We start from the raw sequence: 27,431 nt of genomic DNA on the forward strand, positions 1-27,431 counted from the left end.
GAGAGTATGCCGACTCTCTGGGATTACAATATCATGATTTCAAGAATGCCCGTGTGGTGCAAGCCATAGACGGCCGCCCCCTCAAGACGGGCCCCGTAAGTCAGTGGTCGGAACCCACCAGGATGTGGATAAGGGAACATATGGAAGAGATTTCCTTCTTTGTTACCGAGGTTCCTCATTTCCCTGTGATTTTGGGAATTCCATGGCTGACTCTCCACGACCCTAACATCTCCTGGTCCAACAGAGAACTGCAGTTTGCTTCACCGTACTGCCAAAACCATTGCCTCGTAGCCAAGGTATGCCACGCCACGGACACCGAGCCCATCATCACCTTGCCAAAGAAGTACTCCGAGTATTGGGATGTATTCAATGAGAAAGAAGCCGAAAAATTACCCCCACATAGACCTTATGACTGTGCCATTGACTTGGTGGAGGGGGCCCCGATCCCGCGAGGGCATCTCTACTCCCTGACTGAACCAGAGCAAGAAGCTCTCAGGGAATTCCTAGAGACAAACCTTCGCAAGGGATTCATCAGACCCTCTCAATCCCCAGCCGCCTCCCCAGTGATGTTTGTGAAGAAGAAGTCAGGGGAACTACGCTTGGTGGTGGACTACAGAGCATTGAACAATATCACCAAGCGGAACAGCTATCCCCTGCCCTTAATCTCGGATCTATTGGATCGGCTTCGAGGAGCCAAGGTTTACACCAAGCTGGATCTTCGGGGGGCTTACAACTTAGTTCGCATCAGGGAAGGGGACGAGTGGAAGACCGCCTTCCAGACCAAATTCGGATTATTCGAGTCCCGAGTTATGAATTTCGGTTTATGCGGAGCCCCCGCAACGTTCCAGCATTTTGTCAACGACATTTTTCAGGACTATCTAGACAGGTTCTTGATAATCTACCTGGACGATTTTTTGGTGTTTTCTAGATCACAATCAGAACATGAGAACCACGTCAAAATGGTGTTACAACGATTGCGGGATCATGGACTTTATGCCAAGCTGGAAAAATGCGCCTTTGATCTACAAGAGGTAGATTTCCTTGGTTACCGCATCTCGCCTCTAGGGCTTTCCATGGATCCAGCCAAGGTTTCAGCAGTATTGGAATGGCGGGCGCCAACTAACAAGAAAGAGGTGCAGCGTTTCTTGGGGTTCGCGAACTATTACCGCAAGTTCATTCCAGATTTTGCCCGCTGGTCCGACCCCATCACTAGCTGCATCCGTGGAAAGCAGCCTTTCCGCTGGACTGATCAAGCAGAGAAAGGGTTCCAGCAACTAAAGAAACTATTCACCTCCCAGCCAATTCTACAGCACCCAAATCCTGGAACCCCTTTTGTGGTGCAGGCGGACGCCTCTGATGTGGCAATTGGGGCTGTACTCTTACAACCGGTGGGAGATCACCTCCATCCCTGTGCCTTTTATTCTCGTCAACTAACCACACCAGAGAGGAATTACACCATTTGGGAAAAAGAACTACTGGCCATAAAGGCAGCCTTTGAAACTTGGAGACATTGGCTAGAAGGGGCCAAATTTCCCATTGAAGTCCACACTGATCATCGTAATCTAGAACATCTAAGAACTGCCCGCAAACTAAATCAGAGGCAGCAACGTTGGGCTTTATTCTTTGAACGTTTCAACTTCCAGATCCATTATGTGACCCCAGCCCAAACCAAGCAAGCAGACGCCCTGTCACGTAAACCGGAATACGCTGCAGGACGCAAGGAGACCTTTGAATCCCAACTGCTACAACCCGAGAACTTTGCCACGCTCACGGTGGGGAACACCAAATCCATTCCCATTGGTTCAACTTCCCCTACTCCAGGACCCATCTGTGCTCAAGAAATCAGGGCTAGTCAGCAAGCAGATGCCTGGGCGCAGGACCAACTTCGCCAAGGTCTGCACTTTCCCTTTTCGCTTAAAGATGGGCTGCTCTGCTATAGAAATCATGTTTATATCCCACCCGGACCGGGCAGGGAAAAAGCGCTTCGTCTGTGTCATGACTGCAAACCAGCAGGACACTTCGGACTATTTAAAACTATGCATTTGATCCTAAGGGATTTTTGGTGGCCCAAGATCCGCAAGGATGTGGAAAAATATGTCAACACCTGCCCTGTATGCCAGCGCTCCAAGATACGAAGGGAGAAGCCCTCAGGGCTTTTACACCCCCTTCCTACCCCATCTCGCCCATGGGAAATAATTTCCGCGGATTTCATCACTGACCTACCACCTTCCTGTGGATTCACCACGATTTTGGTGGTGGTGGACCTTTTCACCAAGTTAGCCCATTTCATTCCCTGTGAAGGCCTCCCCACGGCCAAAGAAACTGCGGATCTATTTCTTCAACATGTTTTCAGACTACATGGATTGCCCAAGAGTTTAGTCACAGACCGTGGATCTCAATTCACCTCTCGTTTTTGGAAGGCACTACAAAAACTATTGGGCATAGACTCTCGCTTATCTTCAGCTCATCATCCCCAAACAGATGGGCAAACGGAGCGCACCAATGCCACTTTGGAGCAGTATCTTCGCTGTTATGTAAACTACCAACAGGACAATTGGGCTTCTCTGTTACCACTGTCTGAGTTTGCCTACAACAATGGAGTTCAAGCTTCTACAAAAGAAACGCCGTTCTTTGCAAACTACGGCTTCCATCCACGTTTCTTTCCCCCTGTCATTGAAACTTCAGAAGTTCCCGCAGCAGAGGATTGGCTGCAGGAACTCACAGCGGTGCAACAACTTTTGCTCCAGCAACTGGACCAAGCCAAGGAGGACTATAAACGCCACGCTGACAAACATCGCCAGCCGGGCCCCGAAATCAAGGTAGGAGATCGGGTTTTTCTGTCCACTCGCTTCCTGCCCTCCCACCGCCCCTGCCGGAAGTTAGATGCCCGTTTCATTGGCCCCTATCCAGTGGTGGCGCAACTTAACCCCGTGACTTTCAAACTCCAACTTCCGCGTTCAATGCGCATTCACCCAGTGTTTCACCGTTCCCTGCTCCTTCCGGCGGATGGTGTGCGACCTGATACAGACCAACCGGCCCCCCCTCCTGTTTTGATGAATGGGGAGGAGGAGTTCGAGGTTGAGGACATTTTGGATTCTCGCTTTCACCGCCGCCGCCTACAATATCTCATTGACTGGGTGGGTTTTGGCCCTGAGGAACGCTCCTGGGAAGACGCCTCCACAGTCTATGCTCCTGATCTAACCCGTCGCTTTCATCAGACCTATCCCACCAAACCACGACCTCGCGCCTCGGGGAGAGGGCCCCAGTTTGGGAGGGGCCTTGAGGAGGGGGATAGTGTGATGACCCATGGGCCTTGTAGTCCTGCTCAGGACATTGTAATTCCTGATGAAGATGAAAACTTGGGTTTTTTACCTTCCCAGTCTGAACTGGATTCCTCTCAGCCAGATCTTTCCCAGGCAGATCTGGGAACCTTGCACCTGCAAGAAAGTTGTCTCCCAGAAGTATGTCAAACAAGCCCAGAGCCTACTTCTCCCGTATTCTTGCGCCGGGAGTTTTGTAAACAACAGAGAAGTTTGGATTCAGCTTCGCGCAGGAGTGCAAGGATTGCAGCTAAGAATGTGGCCAATTAAGACTGCTTCTCGTGAGAATCTTTGGGGAGTCTCACATCTGGTCTCAGAGTTAGCTTTCGGTTCTGATTCCCAGAGAACTGCTTCGGCGGGAAAGCTAGACTCTATTTAGGTGTTTTACCCGCGTAGTAACTTCGCGGAGTCAATTCGTCAGCCTACGGAGCGGGTCGTGTCTGGACAGCGCGCTCCGATTCAAGCCTCGCTCTCGCTCAAGCCTTGCCTTGCTATCCAGCCTTCGCCTTGCTTCCCAGCCTTTGTTTACCTACGGACTTTGCCTTGTTTCCCAGGACCAATCCTTGCCTTGTACCACGGATTTTACCAAGTTATTCCACGGACCTTGTTCTTGTTCCTAGTTACCTTGTTCCACGTTCAAGCCTTGTTTCAAGTATCAAGTTATTTCCTAGCCTCGCTCAAGTTTCATGGACTAAAGGACCTTGTCATCTCCCCTCACTTTGCTTGGCAAAGTGAGTGTTTCGGTTATTGGATTACAACTTTGGACCTTAATATTTCTTATTGGACATTGCTTTCTTGGACTAATTCTGACCTTTCCTGAAAGGTCTAATTCTGGACTATTTTCTACACTTGTTTTTATTAACTTTATATATTCCTTCAATAAAGATATTAGATAGATTCTGGCCTCTGTGTATGGTTATTGGTGCTCTGCAGCCTGGGTCTTGACAGATATGTACATGTGGTATTGATGGTGATATTGTGGTGTGTTACAGTGTGATAGTGATAGTAATACACTATTATAATTGTGTATTGTGTGTTGCATGTGGTATTGCTAGTGGTGTTGCGGTGTGGTGGTGTAGTGCAGTGTGGTGGTATATGATGCTTATGTTGTGTTGTACCAGTAATGTAATGTATTCTATTTACTACCTATAACTTGTAAGCCGCCCTGAGTCCCCTTTGGGGTGAGAGGGGCGTGATATAAATGCCGCTAACAAACAAACAAACAAGAAAGATATAATGTTCCTGTCTGAAGAAGAAAAAAGTAAAAATGCCTTTTGCTACTTTTAACGTCAGTTGTAGCATAGCAACCTAGAGAAGATACTAGACTAGATCCAGACCAGGTTATGGCTCATCTACACCTATGTAAAAAAAATGTGGCCATTCTAGAGGAGAAATGTTCTGGATTGGCCTTGGATGCTTCAGAGATGATCAGATATGCATCAGCAGTGGGGTTGGAGTCCAGATGGTTCGAGTTGCCAAAGCCTATTTGACACAGCTAGATGGTTATCCATATCCTGTCACTAGTAGTCAGAGAGCTTAGGGGAGCTACTGGCTGACTCAGGGAGCCTTTGTTGAATGGGGTGATTCTTAGCTGATCTTAAATCCTGCATGGGTTTGTACCTGAGAGAGCCAAAGCAGTATAATTTTGCAATAAATTTCTTCTCACCAACACTGAACATGAATTAGAAAGTGGAATTTATTCCAAACTGTCTGTTGCTCAATACTTCCAAGATAGTAAGAAAATTTGACTGAATACTCCATGTTCATGGCCCAGGCATTCCTGCTTTCTCAAACAAGGCCAGTTTTACTTCATGATACAGACATTGGTTGTCAGCTATGATGGGTGACTGTGATGTGTGGTATGTGTGAGAGATGATCTTTCAAGGACTTCTCCAAGGAATGTGATATCTTGAAGGATATCACATTCCACTTCAACCACTGCTGCAATATTTTGGGAAAATCTGCTAATTTGAAGAAATGTGGACAACTGTGTATTGGGTTGATGTATTTATCTAAAAAGTATGAATTCTGTAAATGTGTATTAGCACACATCAAGCAAATTTGTCTTCAGGTTTGTTCTTTCAGAGTGAAGTGCTCCTAGGTCATGAGTGAGAGTTATGGAGAACGGGTTAGGATATTTTTATGGTGTTAGGATTCTGTGCAGAAGACTCCCAACTTCTTGAATCAGTTCTAATGCCAATGCTATATTGCTATATTGCACTTTGTCCATTTCAACTGTGAAATTACCTTCCCCATTTCGGCTCCTTTCGGCACATGTTGCACTTTGCCTGGGTTCTATGAATTAGTCTCCAGTGTTAATATTGTATGTTTTATGTTGATTTTAACGATTGTTTTTACTGTAATTGATGTTTTTATTGGATAACTGTTTTATTGCTGTGTTTTGATATTTGATTGTTTTATCGGGCAAGGCCCCATGTAAGCCGCCCCGAGTCCCTTCGGGGAGATGGGGCGGGGTATAAAAATAAAGTTATTAATTATTATTATTATTATTATTATTATTATTATTATTATTATTATTATTATAAAAAGCTTTGTGGACATGCTGTAGGTATGTGAGAAATAGATTTGGGATTTTCTAAGAAGGTCTGCAAATGGTGACTGCTATAAGTGGCAGTGATATCATTACTATTTGACACACACAATGTTTATTATGGCCCAAGACCCATCAGTGAACAAAACAGTTTGTTAATAATTTCTCCCATTTCATTGTCCAAAATTAATATACATGGTTTCAAGTACTACCCCCTACCCGAGGTTAGTTTCTTTTTCGGCCTTGTTGCCACTGAAAGGAATTTCACCAGTATGAGTCATAGAATCATAGAATAATAGAGATGGAAGAGACCTCATGGGCCATCCAGTCCAACCCCTGCCAAAAGGCAGGAAATTGCATTCAAAGCAGCCCTGACAGATGGCCATCCAGCCTCTGCTTAAAAGCCTCCAAAGAAGGAGCCTCCACCACAGGTCACCCTGTGGCATTTGTCCTCTAAAAGATATCTAACAATCCCCTGTGGGGAATGGGTGGTCATGTGAGACAAAATTGGATATAGAAGTTGGCTACATTGCACTGTATAATAACGGCACTGCAATAAAATGTGTTCCATTGTTTCTACTTTATTTCCTTCACAGGGGCATAGTCTTTGGGAGTAGAGAGTTCCAGACAATCTGCCTCTTAGCAGCTCTGAAGTCTCACCTTTGTAAAGAATCTTCAGTATTTAATCACTATAAGGCTTTTTAGGTATTTGCATGTCTCTCTTATTATTGGCTCTCTGTATGGTAAGTTGTGGGAGCATGGTGAGATTCTGTGGGCTATAAGCTCTCCCCGGTCAATATCCTGCAACCTTTGCTTCAAGGATTCTTGTGCCATTTTGAATCTCAAATGGAGAAAAGGGGATGTGGATAGTCCAATTGAGGTTGCTATCCATTCAATCCTCCTCACCCAGAGTGGCTTGGAGGTGATGTAGGAATCCTGTTCCCATTTTGAATATCATTGTTTTTAACCATAGGTTTATTTTCAGAGTCCAGGCTCTTGTACTCAATGGGCATTCACACATTTCTAGAACACAGGACTGCATATGGTTCAGAAGAAGGCACATTTAGGAGATCTCTTGTAAACCTTGCTTGCATTCTAGGTTTACGGTCAAATTTTCGCATCATATGGCTGTATCAAAGAAGAGTTTAGAGGCTGTTTTGGCATTAAATATATTGTTACTATTTTCTTTTGGGTGGTTGTTCTGAATCATTAAGATGTTTTCAAAAGCTACACATGTGAGGAGCTACATTGCAACACAGAATGTTGTGAATATGTATACAGACCTCAAGCACTGGATTGTGAGATGTAATTTTTAATATATATTTTTTTGCTAGATGGATGAAAGGTAGTTTATGGAGAAAATCCAAAAAAAGGGAAACAATTCTGAAGACCCATATTAGGAATCTTTGTCTACAAATCGTGCAGAAGTCACTATTTTGGACTTGAACCTCTAAATCAGGATCATGTTAATAGTTAATAAATAACAATTGTTCTTTTTAGTTGCAGCATCATGAATAAAGTCTTATCAATGGGTGCACGTCTGAGGTCCTCTCATCACGAACTTCCAAATTACTTTAACATATCAGTTCTGGAATGCCTAACTTAACTCTTTGTACCAGCATGAATTTATTGGAGGAATATATGACATGTTTTCCCTTAACTTCACCCCACCACTTCCTTTACACTCCCCCAGTTCCATTTGTAATACGGATTTTGTCAAGAGTCAGATGCCAATTAGTGAACAAAAATAGAGTTTATTCAGCAGATAAGCCAAAAGGTAATGTTAACACAGAAAAAACCTTGAAACACTTCACTATCAGTGCTTCAAGAGCAGTTCAAACAAAAATATAATTCAGCAACACAAGCAGGTAAAAACAAAGCTAAACAAACTTAGTGCAAACTGCACTTTCTGAGTCCAAGCCCTGCCAGCCGGCTCTGTAGTTTTCAAAGGAACAGTTCCCAAAAGAAAACACCAAATTGGTCAGGAAACAAACAAACAAACAAACTAAGAATGCAGTAGACTGCTTCCACAATGTGGATAAAGCCGAAGGCTCCAAAAGAATGGTGAAAAGACGTCGTCCGGGATTCCAAGGTCAGGTCAGGAGATAACAGCGGTGTCCAAAGAGCAAGCCAGGAGTCAAAAGCCAATAGTAGTCATCAATCACAGGGCGAAGGCAGTAGCAAGGTCAAATTCCGATCCAAGGTCTGAAGAGGGTGCAGTCATCCAAAACAGGTCCACGATAAGACACAGCGAGAGCCAAGCTAGGTGATAACAGCAGATTCAAATCATAGTCCAAGTCCAGTCTTCATGGAAACACAGAGATCCCAATGGCGCCTCAGCAACACCTTGCCACACGCAAAGTGCAGTGGCCAAACATTCCCATTTTATTCCCCTTCCTCCTGGGTGACCAAACACTCACACCCAAACACCAGGTGTCCCAAATCTACTCAGAGTCTGAGCTCCACACAGCTAGAGCTCGTGGATCTGGAGTAGCTAGCAATTCGTCGGAGTCCCAATCATCCTGCCCGCACTTAGCCCCATGAACACTTAAAGAACCATCCTCCCTTCTCCAAGCATCCCAATTGGGATCAGCTCCTGCAGAAACCCCAGGTTCAGAAGTATCCATAGACCCCAAATCCCCAGACATCTCCGGTGGCTGTGCCCATTCAGTGCCCGCTTCCCCAGCCACCACCTGTTCCTCAGCATCCATCTCCCCATCTGAATCTTCCTCAGAAGATCCCCCATATAGCTCTCTAAGTCGCTTCCTGCGCAACTCCTCCAGTGAACCCTCATCACGAGGGTTTTTTCTTCCTCTTCGAATTCCATCCTCATCAACCATAATCCCCGAAGGCGCAGTCACAACAGATTTAGTAGCCTATCCTGAAAAAGTGACTGCCTTGAATGATAAAGTAAATTGATGTAATATATTTTAGCAGTGCTACCACTTAATCCAAATGCTATATGCATAGTGAATTGAAGGATGAATTTGCCCTGATTTAAGAAAGGTGTGTGTTCTTTCCTTCTCTCTGCAGTATGAAATTGAAGCATTCATCTTGTAATTGAATTAGCTTTAATCATTGTGACAAATACATTGACTTCAACTTTCCTAGATTTTTAAAATAATCTTGAGTTAGAACACCATAAGATGATCTGCCCTCCCCTCTCAGAAAACACTCAGTTCCAAGGGACTTGTCCTGTGAATGCTTAGAAGATGCATTCTCAGATGGAGATGAGAACCATATCCCCCCCCCCCCCACACACACACAAAGAATGAGTTCATTATAAATCTGCATACCCTCACAAAGAGGAAACACACCATATTATAGTGATTGGAGAAATGAGTTAGGTTGGAGAAACTCAGATTCAGTCTCAACTATGAAGTTCATTGAAGGACCACTGGAAAGTCATTTTTCTCAACTTAATCTCCCTGCAGAGGGTCACTAAGAGCTTAAAATGGATTGCAGATAAGAGAAGGGAATCACATATAATAACCTGAGCTTTCTGGAGGAAATGTAGGATAGAAAAGAAATATATTTTGTGGGCTAACTTCATCCTGCTGTGCACTTGAAAACAACAAGGAGTCTGACTGGATAAATAGTCTCTTGGTTCCTTTCTCATTTTATTTGGCCAGAAAATATCTTGACTCCATTTGTTCTTATCAGCCAGGATCTGTTACCCATCACTTGCTACCTGGTTTTCAAGAAGGTGCCTGACATTGCCTTATTCAGTTCAGTTAATTGCCCTATTTTGATGATCCTTTTAAAAATCCTTGGTAACTCTAATCTGCTGTCTTGATAGGTGATTAATGACTCTCCATTCCCTTGACCACTCTGACAGACAGGCAAAGTAATAAGTCACCCCAACACAAATCTTTCATCTAACCTTCGCTATACCTCACTCATGCCAGGAAAAAAAAGGAAAGACTAATGACTGTTTCCATGTTCTTCAAACAAACTCAGATGGGTTAGAACAAAGTGTTAATTGAATGAAATATCTAAAGTTCAAATGAATAATGGAAAAGATTTCCTTAGCCAGCTCCACATTCCCTCAGTATAAACTGAAGGGAAAGACATCCCAGTAATGACTGGTTGAAAAGTACATAATGTGGTGTGACACTAAGGCCAATGTTTGGCAGAAATTGATGCTGGGGAACTTATAGAGATGATTTCTTAGGCAAAAATTTGTGTTTTTTAAAATTGCATTTTACCCACTTTCACAGGGGTCCTGTGCCCCTAACCCCTGCAAATGTGAGGGGTTAAGGGTTTGTTTGGGGTGTGGGAGATGTTGAAACCTTCCCAGCAGGCATGTAGACTGGGGGGGGGGGGCTTGAGGGGCTTCAGCCCCCCCTCCCGAAATTACATTTATTATTTAAACTGTTATGTTTATTCATATCATGATTTGATCGCCATGCTCAATATATCCCTTATGTATGGGGATATTGGGATAACGATCATTATCATCATCATCATCATCATCATCATCATCATCATCATCATCATCATCATCATCATCATTTAATTACTTATTAATCGCCCTCCATCCACGATGCTCTAGGCAATTTACAAGATAAAATTGTAAAGGATAAAAATACATACATACAAATACTGATAAAATTAACATAGATTAAAAGCTCTAGTAAAGAGCCAGGTCTTGAGTGCTAGGGTAAAAGGCCCTAACTCACGCATGGCTCTCATATAGGGCAGCAAGGCATTCCATAAGGCAGGGGCAGAAATAGAAAAAGCTCTGCGTCTGGTCCTTTCCAAGTGCACTTCTCTAGGACCCGGTACATAAAGTAAGTCTCGTTGGGATGGTCGTTGCGACCTCCGATGATGGAAACCTACAAAAGGTTTCCTAGGGTAGATCCTCTCTCACTCAGACTCAGCCCCCCCCCCCCGAATCAAAATCTCAGCCCCCCCACCCACCAGCGAATCAAAATCCTGGCTATGGGCCTGCTCCCCAGTGTAGCTCATATTGATACTCCAGTTTTATAGCTCCTCCTTTTACAGCACATCTGAGTTTAATGGAGTCTTTGCAGTGCCAGATCTTATGGGAAGACTGGATTCATTCCCCACTTCTGCCCCTGGGCAATGGATCACCATCCAAACTATTACCTTATGAACTGCTTGGCTGCTCTCTTCTGTTTATTGTGGTGTATGCCGCACAAGTGCCAGGCCTTCCTATTCTGATCTCTTACTTTATCTGTTTTAGAGGAAGTTTTCCACTGCCAATGTTAGGATTCTGCAGCTCGCTCCATCATCATTTGCACATGGACTGGGTGCATGTTTGAAAACATGTTTGAAAACATGAAAATGTAAGTAGATCAATAGGTACCGCTCCGGGAGGAAGGTAACAGCGCTCCATGCAGTCATACTGGCCACAGAGGCAAAGAGGATCAGATTTGGTGAGGTGAAAATGGGTGGGGGCTGACCATTCAGCCTGACATTTTCAAACCATTAACATTAAATGCAAATGAACCAGTTTATGAATTTTTGATTGCAAATGGCATACTTTTCAGTTCTTCACACAGAACACAAATAAATCTAAACATTATAAATCTCTTTTAAGAGAGAAAAAAGCAGTATATAAAAATATCATCTATAATTATCTGTATAAGTGCATGTGTGTAATATATACACAAACACAGAAACAGAAACACACAGAGAAATACACACGCCTGTGTGTGAATTTTTGAGTTGTATTTTAAAACAGGAAGAATAGGAATCAAGCATCACCTTTGATATTCATTTCAGCATGTGCTTTTGTGGATTTCTATCCAATCCTTGGATGTAAAGCACAATGTGGGAAAGGAGCGTAAGAACATACAGAAAGACACACACTGTGATTGTGTTAAAAGCATCAAATATTTGTATGAAACATAGATCTGTTGAGCTTTTAGTCATCTCAACATTTGAAAATGCCAAACAAATCTGCACACCCTAGAAGACTGTAACTTCTTTGGGGAGAATTAGTTTGTTGTACCTGTAGGTCCACTCTCCCCCCCACTCCCCTCCCAAAAGAGAATATGGGATGGGGGGGGGGGGGATAAAGAAAGAGAGAGAGAAAAAATTAGAAACTGGAAGGAAATCAAACCCAAGGTACCTGGCCAGTAAAGCACAGAATCAACAGGGTGCTTTTTTAGAAGAACATGCATGTGGTGTAGAAGAAGGTAGAGGTGTGAGTAAGCAAACAAGGGAGTGGCTATTCAAGGCTCTGGCAGAGCATGCGCACCAGGTTGGCTGAGGGAACCCACACATGGGAAAAAGAGCAACGATGGTTGTCAGGTTAGTTGAGAAAGGGAGAGAAAGAGGGAGGAGGTGGGCTGTGAGACACTGGCCGGCTTGAGTACCATCTCTGGTGAAATATAAAATAGCTTTTTTGCACACATGTATTTTATACTGCGGTCAACAGTGCTGGTGGGCTACATGTCATTGATTTTATGATAGAGACTGAGGGTCAATGGAAATTTGAACAAGGGTCAAAATTGACCCCCGGGCTGGACTTTGGACATGCCTGCTCTAGAGTATCTCAAACTACAAACTCCACATTCCTTAGAATGCAATCATGGCAGGTGAAGGGGAATCATAGTACTATTTTTTGGAAGAGCCTGAAAACTTGGCTCTTCCAACAGGCTTTTGGCGACTGATTTCCTTAGTTTAGGATTGCCCTCTTTGTCCATTCTATTTTTATAGTATTTTTACTCCTTAGCCGTATATAGTCTTTAGGAGTATGCCTCCTCCAGCACCTTAATGGGATAATAGTCCCGGGTACCTACCTTTTTCCTAATCTGTACCGTACAAAACTATTTGCACTTTTCTAGCCCACTACCCCTTTTAGGAGCCAACCCAGGTTTTTATCAAAGTGTGCTTTTTGTTTATTGGTATATGTGATTTTATTTGTTTATGATTTGTTTTTATTGTTGAGTTTTATATTGCTTGTTGCCTGGGCTTGGCCCCATGTAAGCCGCCCCGAGTCCCCTTGGGGAGATGGGGCGGGGTATAAAAATAAAATTATTATTATTATTATTTTATTGCATGACACAGCAAACAAGATAGACATGCTGGATTTCATATCACAAAATCACAAGTCGAACACTTCCCAAGTGTCTAGGACTGTGTGATGTATTTTCGGATGATGCGCGCAGATCCCAGCAGGGTGGCCTTTTGCAGCTGGCAGATCGTAATTTTGTCAATGTCTATTGTTTCCAAATGCTGGCTGAGATCTTTTGGCACGGCACCCAATGTGCCGATCACCACTGGGACCACCTGCACTGGTTTCTGTCAGAGTCTTTGAAGTTCAATCTTGAGGTCCTGATAGCGGCTGAGTTTTTCCTGTTGTTTTTCGTCAATGCGACTGTCACCTGGGATGGCGACATCAATGATCCAAACCTTCTTCTTTTCCACAACTGTGATGTCTGGTGTGTTGTGTTCCAGAACTTTGTCAGTCTGGATTCGGAAGTCCCACAGTATTTTTGCGTGTTCATTTTCCAATACTTTTGCAGGTTTGTGATCCCACCAGTTCTTTGCTGCTGGAAGGTGGTACTTGAGGCATAAGTTCCAATGAATCGTTTGGGCCACATAGTTGTGCCTCTGTTTGTAGTCTGTCTGTGCAATTTTCTTACAGCAGCTGAGGATATGGTCAATGGTTTCGTCGGTTTCCTTGCACAGTCTGCATTTTGGGTCATCAGCTGATTTTTCGATCTTGGCCTTAATTGCATTTGTTCTGATGGCTTGCTCCTGGGCTGCAAGGATCAGGCCTTCTGTCTCCTTCTTCAGGGTCCCATTCGTGAGCCATAGCCAGGTCTTCTCCTTATCAGCTTTTCCTTCAATTTTGTCAAGGAACTTTCCATTGCAATGTTTTGTTGTGCCAGCTGTCAGCTCTAGTTTGTAGTGTGGCTTTCTTGTACTGGTTTTTTGTCTGCTGTGTTATTATTATTATTATTATTATTATTATTATTATTTCGGCGCTCCCTGTGGCTTATACAATTGTGTGGTAATAAACAGACAATTAGGGGCCAACAAAGATTTCTGCATGCTGCCTTGCCTACATTAGAATTAAAGGCAAGCTCACATTGAAAGAAAACATTTGGCGACTTACTCTCAAAGCCTTATTTAAATTCTGTGAAATTCTGCTAACTACAAACTGAATTAATCACTGATTGCACGTCCAACTCTGCAATGCCTTATTCACTGCCAGTCATGGAAGAGTACCAGCTGTTTTGAGGATGTTACCTCCCTGTTTCGGTGACTCCTAATCAGTCCAGTGCATTAGCAGTGTTAATGGATTTTTAGGGCTGATGAAGTTCATTGCCGCTGGTCATTCATCTAGCCCACTCTCTGCAAGCAGCTATAGTTCTGCAAAGAGCAGGCGAAAGGATCATCATAATTATGATCTTTTTCTTCACAAATGGAATGTGACAGACTTCCATGCCCTTTCTCTCTCTCTCTTCTTCCTCCTGCCCCTTTCTCTCTCCCAAAGGCAAAAAAATTCAGAATTTGCCATTCTTCATACCATCCAGTTGAGTAATGATCTGTCAAGTTTTATTGCTCACACTTGACTACAAATTGACACATCACTTTTCCTTTTATGTGTCCCAGGTTGCCTCCTACATTTTCTACCACAAATGGAGTCTCTGCCATTCATCACAGATGCTCATATCTGTTTGATCAGGGAAATGCCAACCTTCTTTCCTTGTGACATCCTCTAAACTCAGAGGTTGATTAATTAAATTTGCACCCCACTGATTATGTTGGGAGGTGAGCTAGTTCGTTTGCTTCATGTGAAGTTCAAAGATCACTTAGTTAGTAGCTGAATGCAAATCAACATTTCCCAGCCAGTTAAAACTTAATGAAGGGCCCCAGAGGTTTTGTCAGTGCAAGAACTCAGCTATGGACTTTCTCTCACCCCACACATTGACATATAGCTCACACTTCACCCTGCAGTGGAGTAAAGCAAAGTGGCTGTCTCTGCAGAGGACTTGGAATGTCATGAAAGTGCTGCAGAGGTAGCATATTAGTACACTGTGGAAGTAATGAGTTACAAGTTGTGGTGTTCTTTCTATATAGGGGGATATGAAACCCTTGCTTCTTGTGGTCTATGAGTTTACATTCTCCAGAAAAAATAGTTTAATTGGTAACTTCGGTCATGATTTTCAACCTCTGGGCTTGTACCACTAACCAAAGAAGGCATCTCGTTCTCATTTTTAGAACAACAGGACACTGTAGATCCACCTTCCCTCAGTGGCTGATTAAATCTGTCACCTATAGACTCACCTAATACAGGAATAGTTTCAGCGTCGGCTGAGCCTTTTGTCTTTTAAGCTGCTTGCAGTGGTTTTTTGGCAATGAGTGGGGTGTCAGAGGAATGGATATTGGACATCTCCAAATTGCTTTTAGCTTAGCCTTCTGTTCAAAGAATCCAGGGTAACACACTTTTTATCTTGTACACTTGACCTGAGAAAGGCACACAAGTCATGCAGTGTGTCATGCTCAATGCAATCAAACATATATGTTTAAATTTTTTCTCTTTTTAACTCATCTACTAAAGGGGATTTTCTTACTGTGGTGTGTTATTAAATCATATAGCATTGTATCATTAAAAGCTTTAGATTTTGCTTTCCATTTTGATTTATTGATCAGTGTTGTAGAAACAAATAGCATAATGCACTTTTCTTCAGTGACTCCTTTTCATCTCTGCTTTTCTTACATCTGGAATTGACTACTGCAATGTACTCTACATGGGGTTGCCTTTGAAGACTATTTGGAAGCTACAAGTAGTCCAATGGGAGGCAGTCAGATTGTTCACTGGAGCAACGTACAGGGAGCATACAGCCCCCCTGTTACATCAGGTCAACAGGCTGCCAGTCTGCTACCTAGCACAATTAAAAGTGCTGGCTTTATCCTATAAAGACCTAAATGATTCTGGTCCAACTTACCTATCCAAATGTATCTCCCCTTATAAACTTATGAGAGTGTTAAGATCTTCTGGGGAGGCTCTGCTATCAGTCCCACCTCCGTCATAGGTTCAATTGGTGGGGCAAGAGACAGGGCCTTCTCAGTGGTGGCCCCTCAGCTGTGGAACTCCCCCCCCCCCTTAGCAAGATCAGACTGGCCCCCTTCCTCCTGGTTTATAGAAAAAGGGTGAAAACTTGGTTATGCACTCAGGTGTTTGGGTAGTGCAACATACATTCGGCATAATGGAACAATATTAATGATGATGGCAGGACTATGTATTATTTTTGAAAGTTTGAAAGTTTTATTATATTTATATATTTTGTTTTATTGTTATATATTACTTTGTTGTTTATTGCTGAACTGTGGCATTAAATTGTGCCAAATTATGTAAGCTGCTCTGAGTCTCCCTAGGGGTGAGGAAGACGGGGTATAAATAGAGTAAATAAATAAATAAAGTTGTTTGCTCTACCCAGTTTGCAGAAGGACCCTGGGGTTGCTCTCTTTTCTGCTTTTTCGCTCTCTTTCTTTTGACCCTAAAAATTAAGGTACCTAGGTCATGGTGTCACTAGAGGAGTGCAGAGGGTGCAGGCCGTACCAGAGGAAGTGGCACCAATTTTTAAGATTGTGAGAGAGGTATGCATGGAGAGATGGAAAGTAGTCATTTTTGTTCCCTAAGCTCATTGAAGGCTGGCAGGGAGAGCTGTGTCCCTTCCTTGGCTAGATTTATTTTCAGAAATTCAATATGCCTTGACCCCCTTCCTTTTCTCCAGTCAGTCCATCCACCCTTCCCCTAGACATTTACACAGAGTGTTTATCTACTTCATCTTTGCTTTGACATCCCCATCTTTTCTTTAAACAACAGATACAGAAAAACCCCACTCAGTTTCACTTTCTAATCAATTTTCCCTTCCCTCAGCAGCTAAAACAACTTTTGATTCCACCAACTGTTGCTTGTGTTAGTCCCACTGTATCCAAAATGCATACCTTTTTGTGGTGTGCTTTGATTTGTGAATGTAAATATGTGCTTAGTTTGTAGTTCTGATTGCTGAGAGACACATTTCCTGCTGCTGAACTGGTTAACCATACATTTTCAATTTCTGGATTTTTCCCTGCTCTTTTTTTCTACTCCACGTCAGCATCTGGAACAAAGAACCAGGCACTGTGTGTGATCATGTATTTGTGCATGCCCCATACAAAAATATTGTATCCCTCCTATATCCTGAGATTGCATACATGCCTTAGTAATGCCACTGTACCTGTGTAACCCATTGATGTACTATGATCAGTAGATATGAATGTTTGGCTTAGACCCAAAATGTTTTAAGTACAAAACAAGCATCATGTGGGACATCTCTTACACTTACAATAACAGAAGTATGCATGATTTCTGGGTAAATAATCTTCAACTGTTTATAGTGAGAATTATTTCAATATATTGGGACAAGTGATGGGTGGCTCTCCACATCTATGGATCCAAATTCCCTTCAGTCCTAGCCAGCATTCCAAGGCATTTCAGCCTGTTGTATGATTTCAGCATTGCTAAAATTATGGGTTCAGGGCCCAGCATGCCTAGCTCCAAGATCAAATGAGATACAGAATAGTTGAAGACAAAGGGAAAGAGGCTTTATCCATCTTGGCCAAAGCAGCAGATGGGAACACAGAGTAACATTTATAGAAATTTGACAGCAGTTCAAGACAATAGACTTTTACCACACCAAGCGCTGATTGGCTCATTTGGGTACTGGCTAGGATCCGCATGCTGGTTGGCTCAGGCATGCTGTCTCTCACTGCAGCTGATTGGCTTCTGGGTCTGGCATGAATTTTAATAAACTGTTTCTTGGTCCACTTCTCAAATGTACATGAGGACAAAGGAATGTGGGTATTAATGATGGTAGTTTTCCCAGCCTCAGTGAGGACAATGGTCTGTGTTGGTGAAACAATGGGTGGCAATGGGTGTTAGCTAGCCTGAATAGGTTCCCAGGAGAAGCATAGAGGCAGGGTATTGGACAACTTCTGTTACTTTTGGTTTGGCTCCATTGTTAGGGGATTATGACTACAGTCTGAAGAGGTGATGGGATTTTCTTATGCCCCCTCCCTGTATGCATGAGTGCTTGAGGACCTTGTATGTCCAGGCTAAAGATCATATGTGGTGGTTAGCTCAAATTAGTTTACTGTGTGAAAGCTCACCTGGGATTTGGCCACAGGCTTTGGGGTCCTCTTTGATAACAGCCCAACAACATCAGGATGGTCACTAGTTGCCTTGTGTCCATAAATGTTTACCTGAGAATCCTGCAATGTCTAAGACATTTGCAGACTGATGTGAAAAACAAGATGACATATTCTATGTGGACCACCTGAATCTTACTTTACCAGTACTTCTGCCACAGGCTCTGCATTCTGCTATTAGTAACAATGGCTATTTAATATATACTATGAATATGATAATGTCTTATTTTGATGCAGCAACATGTAAAATTTGGGGCAAACAAAATGTACGGTTTAAATTGATAATGGTTGGCCTTCAGTACAGAACTCCCTGATAGGCACTACAGAGATGGCTCTATTCATTATTTTGAAGCATTGATGGAGACATTATATCCTTTTAAATTTGTTTGACTCCTTCTCCCACTGGACAGGGGTGACAGGACTCTTAAAAGTGGCAGCTTCTTTTAAAGCTTATTTCAATATAATTATTTACATATCTGTTCAATAGTAAGTTTTAGAAAATGCAGTAGAGGTTACTCCCAGCAAAGTGGATAAAGGGTTCAGTAATACCTATTAATGATTATAAATCCTAATAACTTGTAGCACTATGACCCTTGGGACAAGTAATTGTGGCAAGACCCCAAGGAAACTGTCCAGCTGTTTGTTCTCAATGCATCCCATGAGGAGGAGAATACTTCAGATGTCATTTCCCAGTACTATGATCTCCAGAACCTTGGAAACAATTTGGCTGTGGCACATTCAGGCTACAAGAGAAGGCATTGTTGATATAGGATTTCAGCCAGATATTTTTAAATGCTAAACTATGCATGTTAGAATTAATTTATTTAAAATTAGAGCTTCCAGAAGAGGGCAATTTCTGAGTTTTCTCCCATTTCTAGAATGCTGTGGAGTAAACATTGTCCAAATGAGGATGACTTCAATCCCTACTGCTTATCAATATTTGTAAATGCCTACATTCTACTGGATAATTTTGCACTTAAGCAGCATAGTGTCAGTTCATGGAAGGTGTAGGATACAAATGTAGGCTCACACAGCTGGTGCTATGGAACCTTTATTGAATCCACCTTGCCAAGATGACCGCAAAGCTTATAGTGCCCCTCTTTCGCTATTTCCCCAGTATATCGAGTTGTTTCTTCCCTCCCACCCCTCACGTCTCTTCTTCTCCATTGACACCTCCCCTTCAACTGTCCTCTCCCACGTTTGAAAACCAGAGCAGGTAATAAATAAGTCTTCCCAACCAAATGGTCTTCCTTATCCGGTTCTTTTCCCCCCTTTGCTATGGTCAGATGTTAAAAGATCAGTTTGGAGAATGCGGATCTTTTTGCATCCTGACACATAGATTTGCTGACAATACGTTCCATGGAGAAAAAAGATGATTTGCCTAATGTTTCATATTTTGCCCTCTTTCAACAAATTATAACTGGATTTGTTATTATAACTGGATTATAATTATAAATTATAATAGGAGTTAAATGTACTAACTAGTTTGTGTACAGGAGTAGCAGGGAAGCGAATTTTATTTATTTATTTATTTATTTATTTCCAGAATTTATACCCCACCCTTCTCACCCGGGGGGACTCAGGGCGGCTTACACAGTTGGCAACATTCAATGCCAAGAACACAACAATAAAACAAAAACAGTACACACAATCAATTAAAACTATAAAAATACATCATTAAAATACATTATAAAAATTAAAACATATGTAAATTAGCTCAATTTGTCTAAAAACCTCATCATATCATATTACTCGTTAAAAGCTTGTGCACACAGCCATGTTTTCACAACCTTTCTGAAACCCAGAAGAGTTGGGGCTTGTCGGATATTTGTGGGGAGGGTGTTCCACAGCCGGGGAGCCACCACCGAGAAGGCCCTGTCCCTCGTTCCCACCAGCCGCGCCTGCGAGGCAGGTGGGACCGAGAGCAGGGCCTCTCCAGTTGATCTTAGGGATCTAGCTGGCTCATATGAGGAGATATGTTCGGATAAGTAAATTGGGCCAAAACCGTTTAACTTTTACTTAAATAATCATGCTAGAGTAAGTAGAATAAAGAGCTGGCTGTTAAACATAGAGTTTACTTGTTCAGTTGGATTCACATGGTGTGTTTATTTAGTGTGCAAGGTTTTTTTTTAATTGCACGAATGCAATTTGCCCTTTGCCTTCAGTATATGGATCCTAAGGCCTGGATCCTGCTGAATGCTGAAATTTGAAATTTTAGATGGGTTTCAGTGGGAAAAACCCTCTTGATTCAGGAGCACAGAAAGTGTAACGGACATTATTTTCTCAGTAATTTCGCCATATTGTGTTCTACAAAATACAATTTACTGTCAGAAAGATGTCTAATAAAAAGGGCAAGATGCCTGTTCTTCAGCTCTTGTTTTAATGATTGTGTGCTCTTTATTAAAGAGAGTATTAAATTAGAAGTGAACATCTAGCTCCCAAAATTAAATTGGCCCAAGAGCTTGTGTCAGATAAAAGCCAGTCTATCTAAAGTTAATCAGTTTATCCATCCAAAGTTAATCAGTTTGTTTGTGCTGCATTTGTTTGAAGGGGCACATGGCAGAACTGAACAAAAAAGAGCTGTCCAAGGAACACTGATTTAGATTTTAAAATGCAACTATGGACTTATTTACAGTTCATGGAGGCTGCTCTAGGATTGCTGTATGATTGCTTTGGGGTGCAAGCGACAACGGATTTTGTTATAGTGGAATGGCCACTCCCAGTTCCCTACTAGTTGAGCAGGGAAATTCAGGGAAACATTTTGCTTGGTTTCTCAAGAAATTAGTGGTATTCAGAAATAAATCGTACAAAGGTTGATTTGGACTTATGTTAACTCTCTCATAGGGTTATTTATTCAGATAATGTTTGCCATTGCCTTCCTTTAAGGCTGAGAGAGTGCAATTTGCCCAAGATTATATTCTTCTCCCTTCCTCATCTCCTCTTTTGCTGATAATTCTGAAAGGGACAGCAGCCAATTGGCTATCACTTTATTAATATTTGGATATTTTTCCACATTCCTCTTTCTCTCACTCACTTTCAGATGTATTCTTCCCTGCAATTCATTTTTCCAAAAAGATTCTATTCAGAAAATTTTGCAAATAACTAAATGAACATTGGTTCCCTCCATGTCTTGGTTCTAGTATTGTTCTCAGGCATTGTGTGGGAAATCAGAGGCTGCCATCAAAGAGAAGTGTGTGTGAGAGAGAAGAGCAAAGGAAAGAAAATGAAAAGAAGGGAAGAAATATAAAAAAGGGAAATGTTGGTAAATTCTACAAAGTGAAATAGAGATAGAAACAAATATTCAGTGTCTGAGAAATTATGGCTTATCTGCACTTATGGGCTGGGCTAGCACAGCAGGTTAAACCACCAGCTATAGAAAATCCTGTCGACTGGAAGGTCAGCAGTTCAAAGTCAGGGTAACTCCTGCCACCAGTCCAGCTTCTGCTCACCTAGCAGTTCGAAAACAACAATTTAAGCGGGGAGGTAAAAGGCGCCCTGAAAAACATGCCAGCAAAAATCTGACCAGGAAAGGCGTCCATAGACAACAGGCTCCTCAGCGTGGAAAATGAAACAACAGCACCTCCCCATGGCTGAGTCGAGCATAGCTGGATGCCGTAGATGAAAAGAGGGAAGATTTGTCTCTGACAATTGTATAACAGCATTTAATGTTTGTCATATATGTACCTGTAGTCCGCTCTGAGTCCACTTGGGGAAATAGAGAGGAATATAAATAAAGTATAACATTATTATTATTATTATTATTATTATTATTATTATTGTTATTATTATGCTTATACAACAGTACTGACTGCATCAATGGCAAATCCAGTCTAGGCCTTATCCATAAATACTAAAAAAAGTTTCACTGAAATGGATGAGATTTACCTCTGAGTAAACAAACACAGGATCTTATTTACCCATACTTCTCAAATGTTTGCAATTCAACCCAACACACCAACTCCTTAGGACTCTATTACACAAGGCAATTAAAATGCAATTATGGCATGTTAAAACCATCTGTTGTGGGGTTCACTGAAGAGCGTTGTGGCTGTGCAGTGTTGTGGGTCATGATTTAATATTTTCTTTTAATTGCCAGGAAAAACCCATCAATATATCTCATATCACTGTTGTTCTGCCACTTTTACTTGTGTGATTATCTCCTTTGGATGCTATCTTGCTATTATGAAGCAAGGGAAGGTTTGTTGAAACTGTGTATAGTGAGAGCAAAATAGGAAAATAAAGAAAAATAGGGAACATTTCTAGGTAGGGCAAGAAAGCAAGGCTGTGGGAATACTGGTTGCATCAACAAAATGCTAGCATCATTCAATCACATCAAAATGTGAGATAGATTGTTCTAATAATGCTATGTTTTAAATAATGTAATAGTGACAAGACAACAGGCTGGTGTGATAACATCTTACTGGGTTTTTGTGGAGGCCTGTTGTACAGATGTCAGATCAATGCATCTCCACCGAAGTCTACTGCAAGCCTGTTGGTGGCCCCATAGACGTTAATAGCACTTCCCTTCAGTTTTCCTGTCTGAGGATAAGCAAAGGAGCACATTTAGATGACTGAATGGGGACTGCTATGATGTGTGATTTGGCTCTAGACAAGAGGAATTTAAGAGGAGAAATGGAGCTGTCATTTTAGGGAATTGCATAAGATGGGGGTCTAACATTAAAAGCAAACATCAATGTAAACCCTTTGATAAATAATCGTGAAGTGTGTGCGCCTTCTTGTTTTCAATATCAAAAGGTGGCAGCTGCGAAGATCAAAGTTTAGTTTATAACAGAGGCATGAATTGCTTTAGAAGAGTACCACATGATTGATTCTAAGAGGAAGTCTTTTAAAAATCACTTTATTTGTTTTATTGCTTAGTATCAAAAGAAATGAGACATTGATTAAAGGCCATTGTGAATTGAAATTAATATCCATCTCGATCCTAAGAGGAAGGACTGAAGGATAAACTGAAGTAAAAAGCAGTTGAAATAGGACGGAATCACAGTATGTTGCATTCAAGTAAATAGTAGCATGTATGGACGGATAGATGCTTTTTGTTAGTCTTCTCAGAACAACAACAAGAAAATGCTAACCATAGCACTGTTTTTCATTTTCCAACTGACATTTCAGGATCCTTCATCTTAGATCATTGAATTTCCAACAAAGCAATGACATAATGCAGGTTGGGTAGACATTAATATTGTTGTTGTTCTTTCTCTTTGTCACAAAGAATCTTATTTTCTAACGCTATATCATCTGGCTATCCTTTGCAAAATGAAATGAGCTGCAAAAATATTTCTAAAACTTGTTTTCTACTCAAAAAAAGCCATACAATAAAGATTTCTGCATTCCGACTAAGATATGAAAGTTGGTTTTTTCTCTCTCTGCAGGTGTAGCTTTCTTCATCTGTCCAAGAGCTTGTAAAAGGATGGAATGTTGTTTGCTTTATCTGATGCCCCTCATATATAGTAACTAAAAGTTCTTCAGGTGAATCAAACCTATGGACCTGTCACCCTGTTGGCTTTGGTGGACCAGGCAGACATCCAGCATTTCCATGTAGACAAATGTAACTGCAGGTGTAAAAGCCAAAGAATGGAATATAATAGACAGAACAGCCCTTTGCTAATAGAAATTATGGGCCTGAACTTCCCAACTGCACCATTTCTGGTAGCAAAAGCGTACTGGGATTCAGCCACAGACTGGAATGCAAGGCAAGAGGTGAAGACTGAAGATCTTTACTTCAAGGGCTGGGGTATAGTCATGTGCTATCTTCGCACTGCCAATTATTGAACTTCAATTAATTGAAAGCCACCCCTTGGGGAGAGGGGGTGGGATATCAATAAAGCTTTATTGTTATTATTATTTCATGCAATAAAGCTGACATTTGGCTTGCTGGCATGCCAAAGAGTTGTAGTGTGCTAAGGGTCCCACGTGTTTTTCTCCTGAGCTATTACATATAGGAAACAGCTTAATATATTAACAGCTATTACATCTGTTAATAAAAAGGGAATGTTGTTGTTTGGTTTATTTTATATCGTGCTTTCCTCTGGAGATGAGACTCAAAACTTGTAAACAACAGTTGTTTACTTCCTGTCCTATTTTCTGTAGTTTTCCTCACCCATCCCATGCCTAACAAATACAACTTTGATCCCAACCTCGCTCTTCCATTACATTAAAAAATGTTGGACAATTAAAGGAATAGATAGGCTTAAGCCTTCTTAAAATGAAGCACATCTGGCAAATTGCTTGTTGCTATTTATGTCCCTAAATTGGAACATTTTAATAAGCATTTATAGCATGATAGGAAAAAAATGTGGGCCTCCAGCTGTTGTTGGACTGCAAGTCATACCAGCCTGTAAAAAGTAATATTTTTTTTTACATGTCAGGAGCGACTTGAGAAACTGCAAGTCACTTCTGGTGTGAGAGAATTGGCCGTCTGCAAAGACATTGGCCAGGGGACACCCGGATGTTTTATCATCCTGTAGAAGGCTTCTCTCATGTCCCCGCATGGGAAACTGGAGCTGACAGATGGGAGCTCACATTGCTCCCCGGATTCGAACTGCTGACCTTTTGGTCAGCAGTCCTGCCAGCAGAAAGGTTTAACCCATTGAGCTACCTGGGGCTCCTAATAATAATAATAAATAATAATAATAATAATAATAATAACAACAACAACAACAATACATTTATTACTCACCACCTCTCTTTGCAGCTAGAGAGGGTACAGCAGATGGGAAATGCAGTTCAACATTTGGAGAGCCTCACATTCAAAACCTTTGTTTCAGGCCAGTAAAACTGAAACTGCTTTATTGTCCTCTTGATGGAGAAAAAAGAAACAAAAGCAGCTACTTACTCTTATCTGTATCTTGATATGCTGTTCATTTTGGGGTTCAAATATAACATCAAACTTGGGGTGACATTCTGGCTTTAAAGCTGCAATTTCTACAAGTGGCAGTTAATAAAGCCAAGGCAGGCTTCTGACCACTGAATAGGATTTAGGGTGCTTTAATTCTGCGGCTGGAATGTGTTTGTTTCCCTGGCAATAACCAAACCTGTCAGCCTTTTGAACTTTGTTGCATTCATTCAGAAGCATGCGAGCTCAAAATTCTTTTCATCAGCAGGATGCTCTGCCATCCCATATTGTGAAACATGACTGGTTTACCATATAAACAGGACCATGCTACAGATACACATAAAATATGTTCAAACAATATCAGAAAAATAGAAAAATTCTTTAGTATGTCTACAATCCAGGTCCTTGCTTCTGGTAATTTTCTTCTTTTGGTAGGGATTAGGCAGTAACTTCCAACTGCACCTGTCCTAGAGAAACAGTGCTTGTTCTTGAGCTGTTTTAACAGCATTTACATCCAATATGTGCTAAAATCTTTGCTTGTGTACAAGGAATCCAAAGAACGTACAAGCTCGCCATGGTAACATATATCATACATCACAGAAAAAGTAGTCCTGGGGCTGTAGTATTTTTTTTCCCAAACTGATCTCAATACAGTTCACCCAAACTGCTTTGTCACAGAACTTTAAAAACCAGAACCAAACATTACACAGTCGCTAATATAATTGACAACATTTGAAAGAACAGACTCACATATATTTCAAGCGGTAGGAATACAAGGAAAAGTTCAAATCCTTGCCTTTTCAATAACACTTCCAATCAGAAAAAAAGCTCAGTTTTCTTAAGACACGTGAAAAGGGTGCAAATTTCCAGATGAGCTGTTTATTTTTGTTAGGGAAACCATTAGCAATCTTGTTCAGAAAAATCATCCAGTTTAGTGTTTTGCCTGCCTTGTTAAAACAAAGACAGCCAATGCCTCCCCCTAAGACTCCCACCACCCTTGCTTGGCTCTTTTCCAGCAAGTGCAAGGTGTTGTAGTTCACCCATCTCCTGTTGCCCAAGAAAAGACTAAATGTCTGATATCAACAGATCCTTGGAGTTGTCTCGTGATTTCTCTGGTCACTGGCAAGACAGCGTGTTTGGGTTGACACAGTGCAAAAGGAGGCAGACAGGCCTTGTTTCAGCAAAGCGTCACTACTGCAGTAGTTGCACGAGCAAAAAAATCAGATGTTTTCCAAGACATCAATGGGAACAAATCCCTTTTTCTTCCCGCAGCTTACTTTGATAAAGCCATCACGTTCCTCTTTGGAAGCCATACAGATCTAAACAAAAGAATTGAGAGGGAAAATATTCATTGTGGGACTTAAATAACTACTAAGGACATAGTGACAAATAAAATAATCTCAGAGACATGGAAAATATCAGAGATAATTACAGTTTTAAAACCTAATAAAGAGGAAACCAATCCCAGCCCATACAGACCAATTACACTATACAATATGGATTACAAAACATTTACAAGGTGTCTACCTGTGACAAACCTCTCCAATCTCTCCTTGGACAAAAACACTTGATCCCAAGGGTAATCCAGTTCTATGAGTTCCTCACCTTAGATTGCCATATTTTGGAAGGCGGATGTAGGAAACTCCCTATCGCAAGCCCCAGAACAAAAAAGGCTGATCAAACCCCCATGTCAGGCCCAATGGCAAGCTCCTACCCTTCTGCCAGGCCCCAGAACTCAAGGAAACCATTCCAGAACACCATCTTTCACCCAAATTGCTATTGTAGTACAATTAATAGGCTTGAGACCGAACTAGTTTGAACGAAAATGATTTTAATATTTGGGGGTCTGTTTCATATAATCCCTGAAAACAAAATGAGGAGGAGGAAGCTGAAATGCCCAGCAAAACATATTAAGAGAGCCAGATTTTATCAGCTACTAGAGAGGATAGAGTTAAGTCTGCAATATACTTGACACAGGGGCTGCTGCAAGGCACCTGGAGAAGATGGGATTATTGCAGCATCTTTTCTCCCTTATCCAACAGCAGCATTTCTTTCTGGAAAGTTTCCTAGACTCCTCCTCCAGAGGTGGCCCTGCTGGGAACTCACTTTCCCAGTAGCACTTGCATGAGACGGGCACTTGCATGAGTCTCTGAGTTCCTCTTGGAGCATGATGGGAGTTGAAGTATTTCTCTCTCTCTGTTTCTCAACCAATAAAAAGCCTGGTTGTGTCCATGCTCTGATTGACTGAGAATTGACACAACTGGCAACTACAATTCCTGTAACCCTGTCTTGCGATTTGTCTTATTTTAAAAAGTGTTATGGTTAAAACTTAAAATAATTCTTAAAAACCAGCTTTTAATATTGTTTAACATGATTTATCTTGATGTAATTTGTTTGAATTTCTTCCCTTGTGGCATTGAATGTTTGCCATACATGTTGGAAATCACCCTGAGTCCCTTCGGGGAGATAGGGCAGTCTACAAATAAAGTTTTCTTATTTTATTATAGATTGGTGAATGGTTTTGAAACTT

General features: G+C 41.7%; 1 protein-coding gene across 5 annotated transcripts in view; it reads right to left on the bottom strand.

Moving 5' to 3' along the window:
• Positions 1–27,431, bottom strand: part of stac (SH3 and cysteine rich domain) — a 204,716-nt gene that overhangs the window by 55,888 nt on the left and 121,397 nt on the right. For 4 of the 5 annotated variants that reach the window (XM_062958253.1, XM_062958252.1, XM_062958254.1 and 1 more), the window contains one exon: positions 22,891–26,220. The exons of the other annotated variant lie outside the window; for it this stretch is intronic. In XM_062958253.1, the coding sequence (XP_062814323.1) occupies positions 26,122–26,220 (99 nt within the window). In that variant the 3' untranslated portion in view covers positions 22,891–26,121. Of the gene's footprint in view, positions 1–22,890; positions 26,221–27,431 lie in introns of those variants that run through there. 5 annotated transcript variants of the gene reach the window in all.

Source organism: Anolis carolinensis, chromosome 6 (genome assembly GCF_035594765.1).
Source record: "Anolis carolinensis isolate JA03-04 chromosome 6, rAnoCar3.1.pri, whole genome shotgun sequence".
NCBI lineage: Eukaryota > Metazoa > Chordata > Lepidosauria > Squamata > Dactyloidae > Anolis > Anolis carolinensis.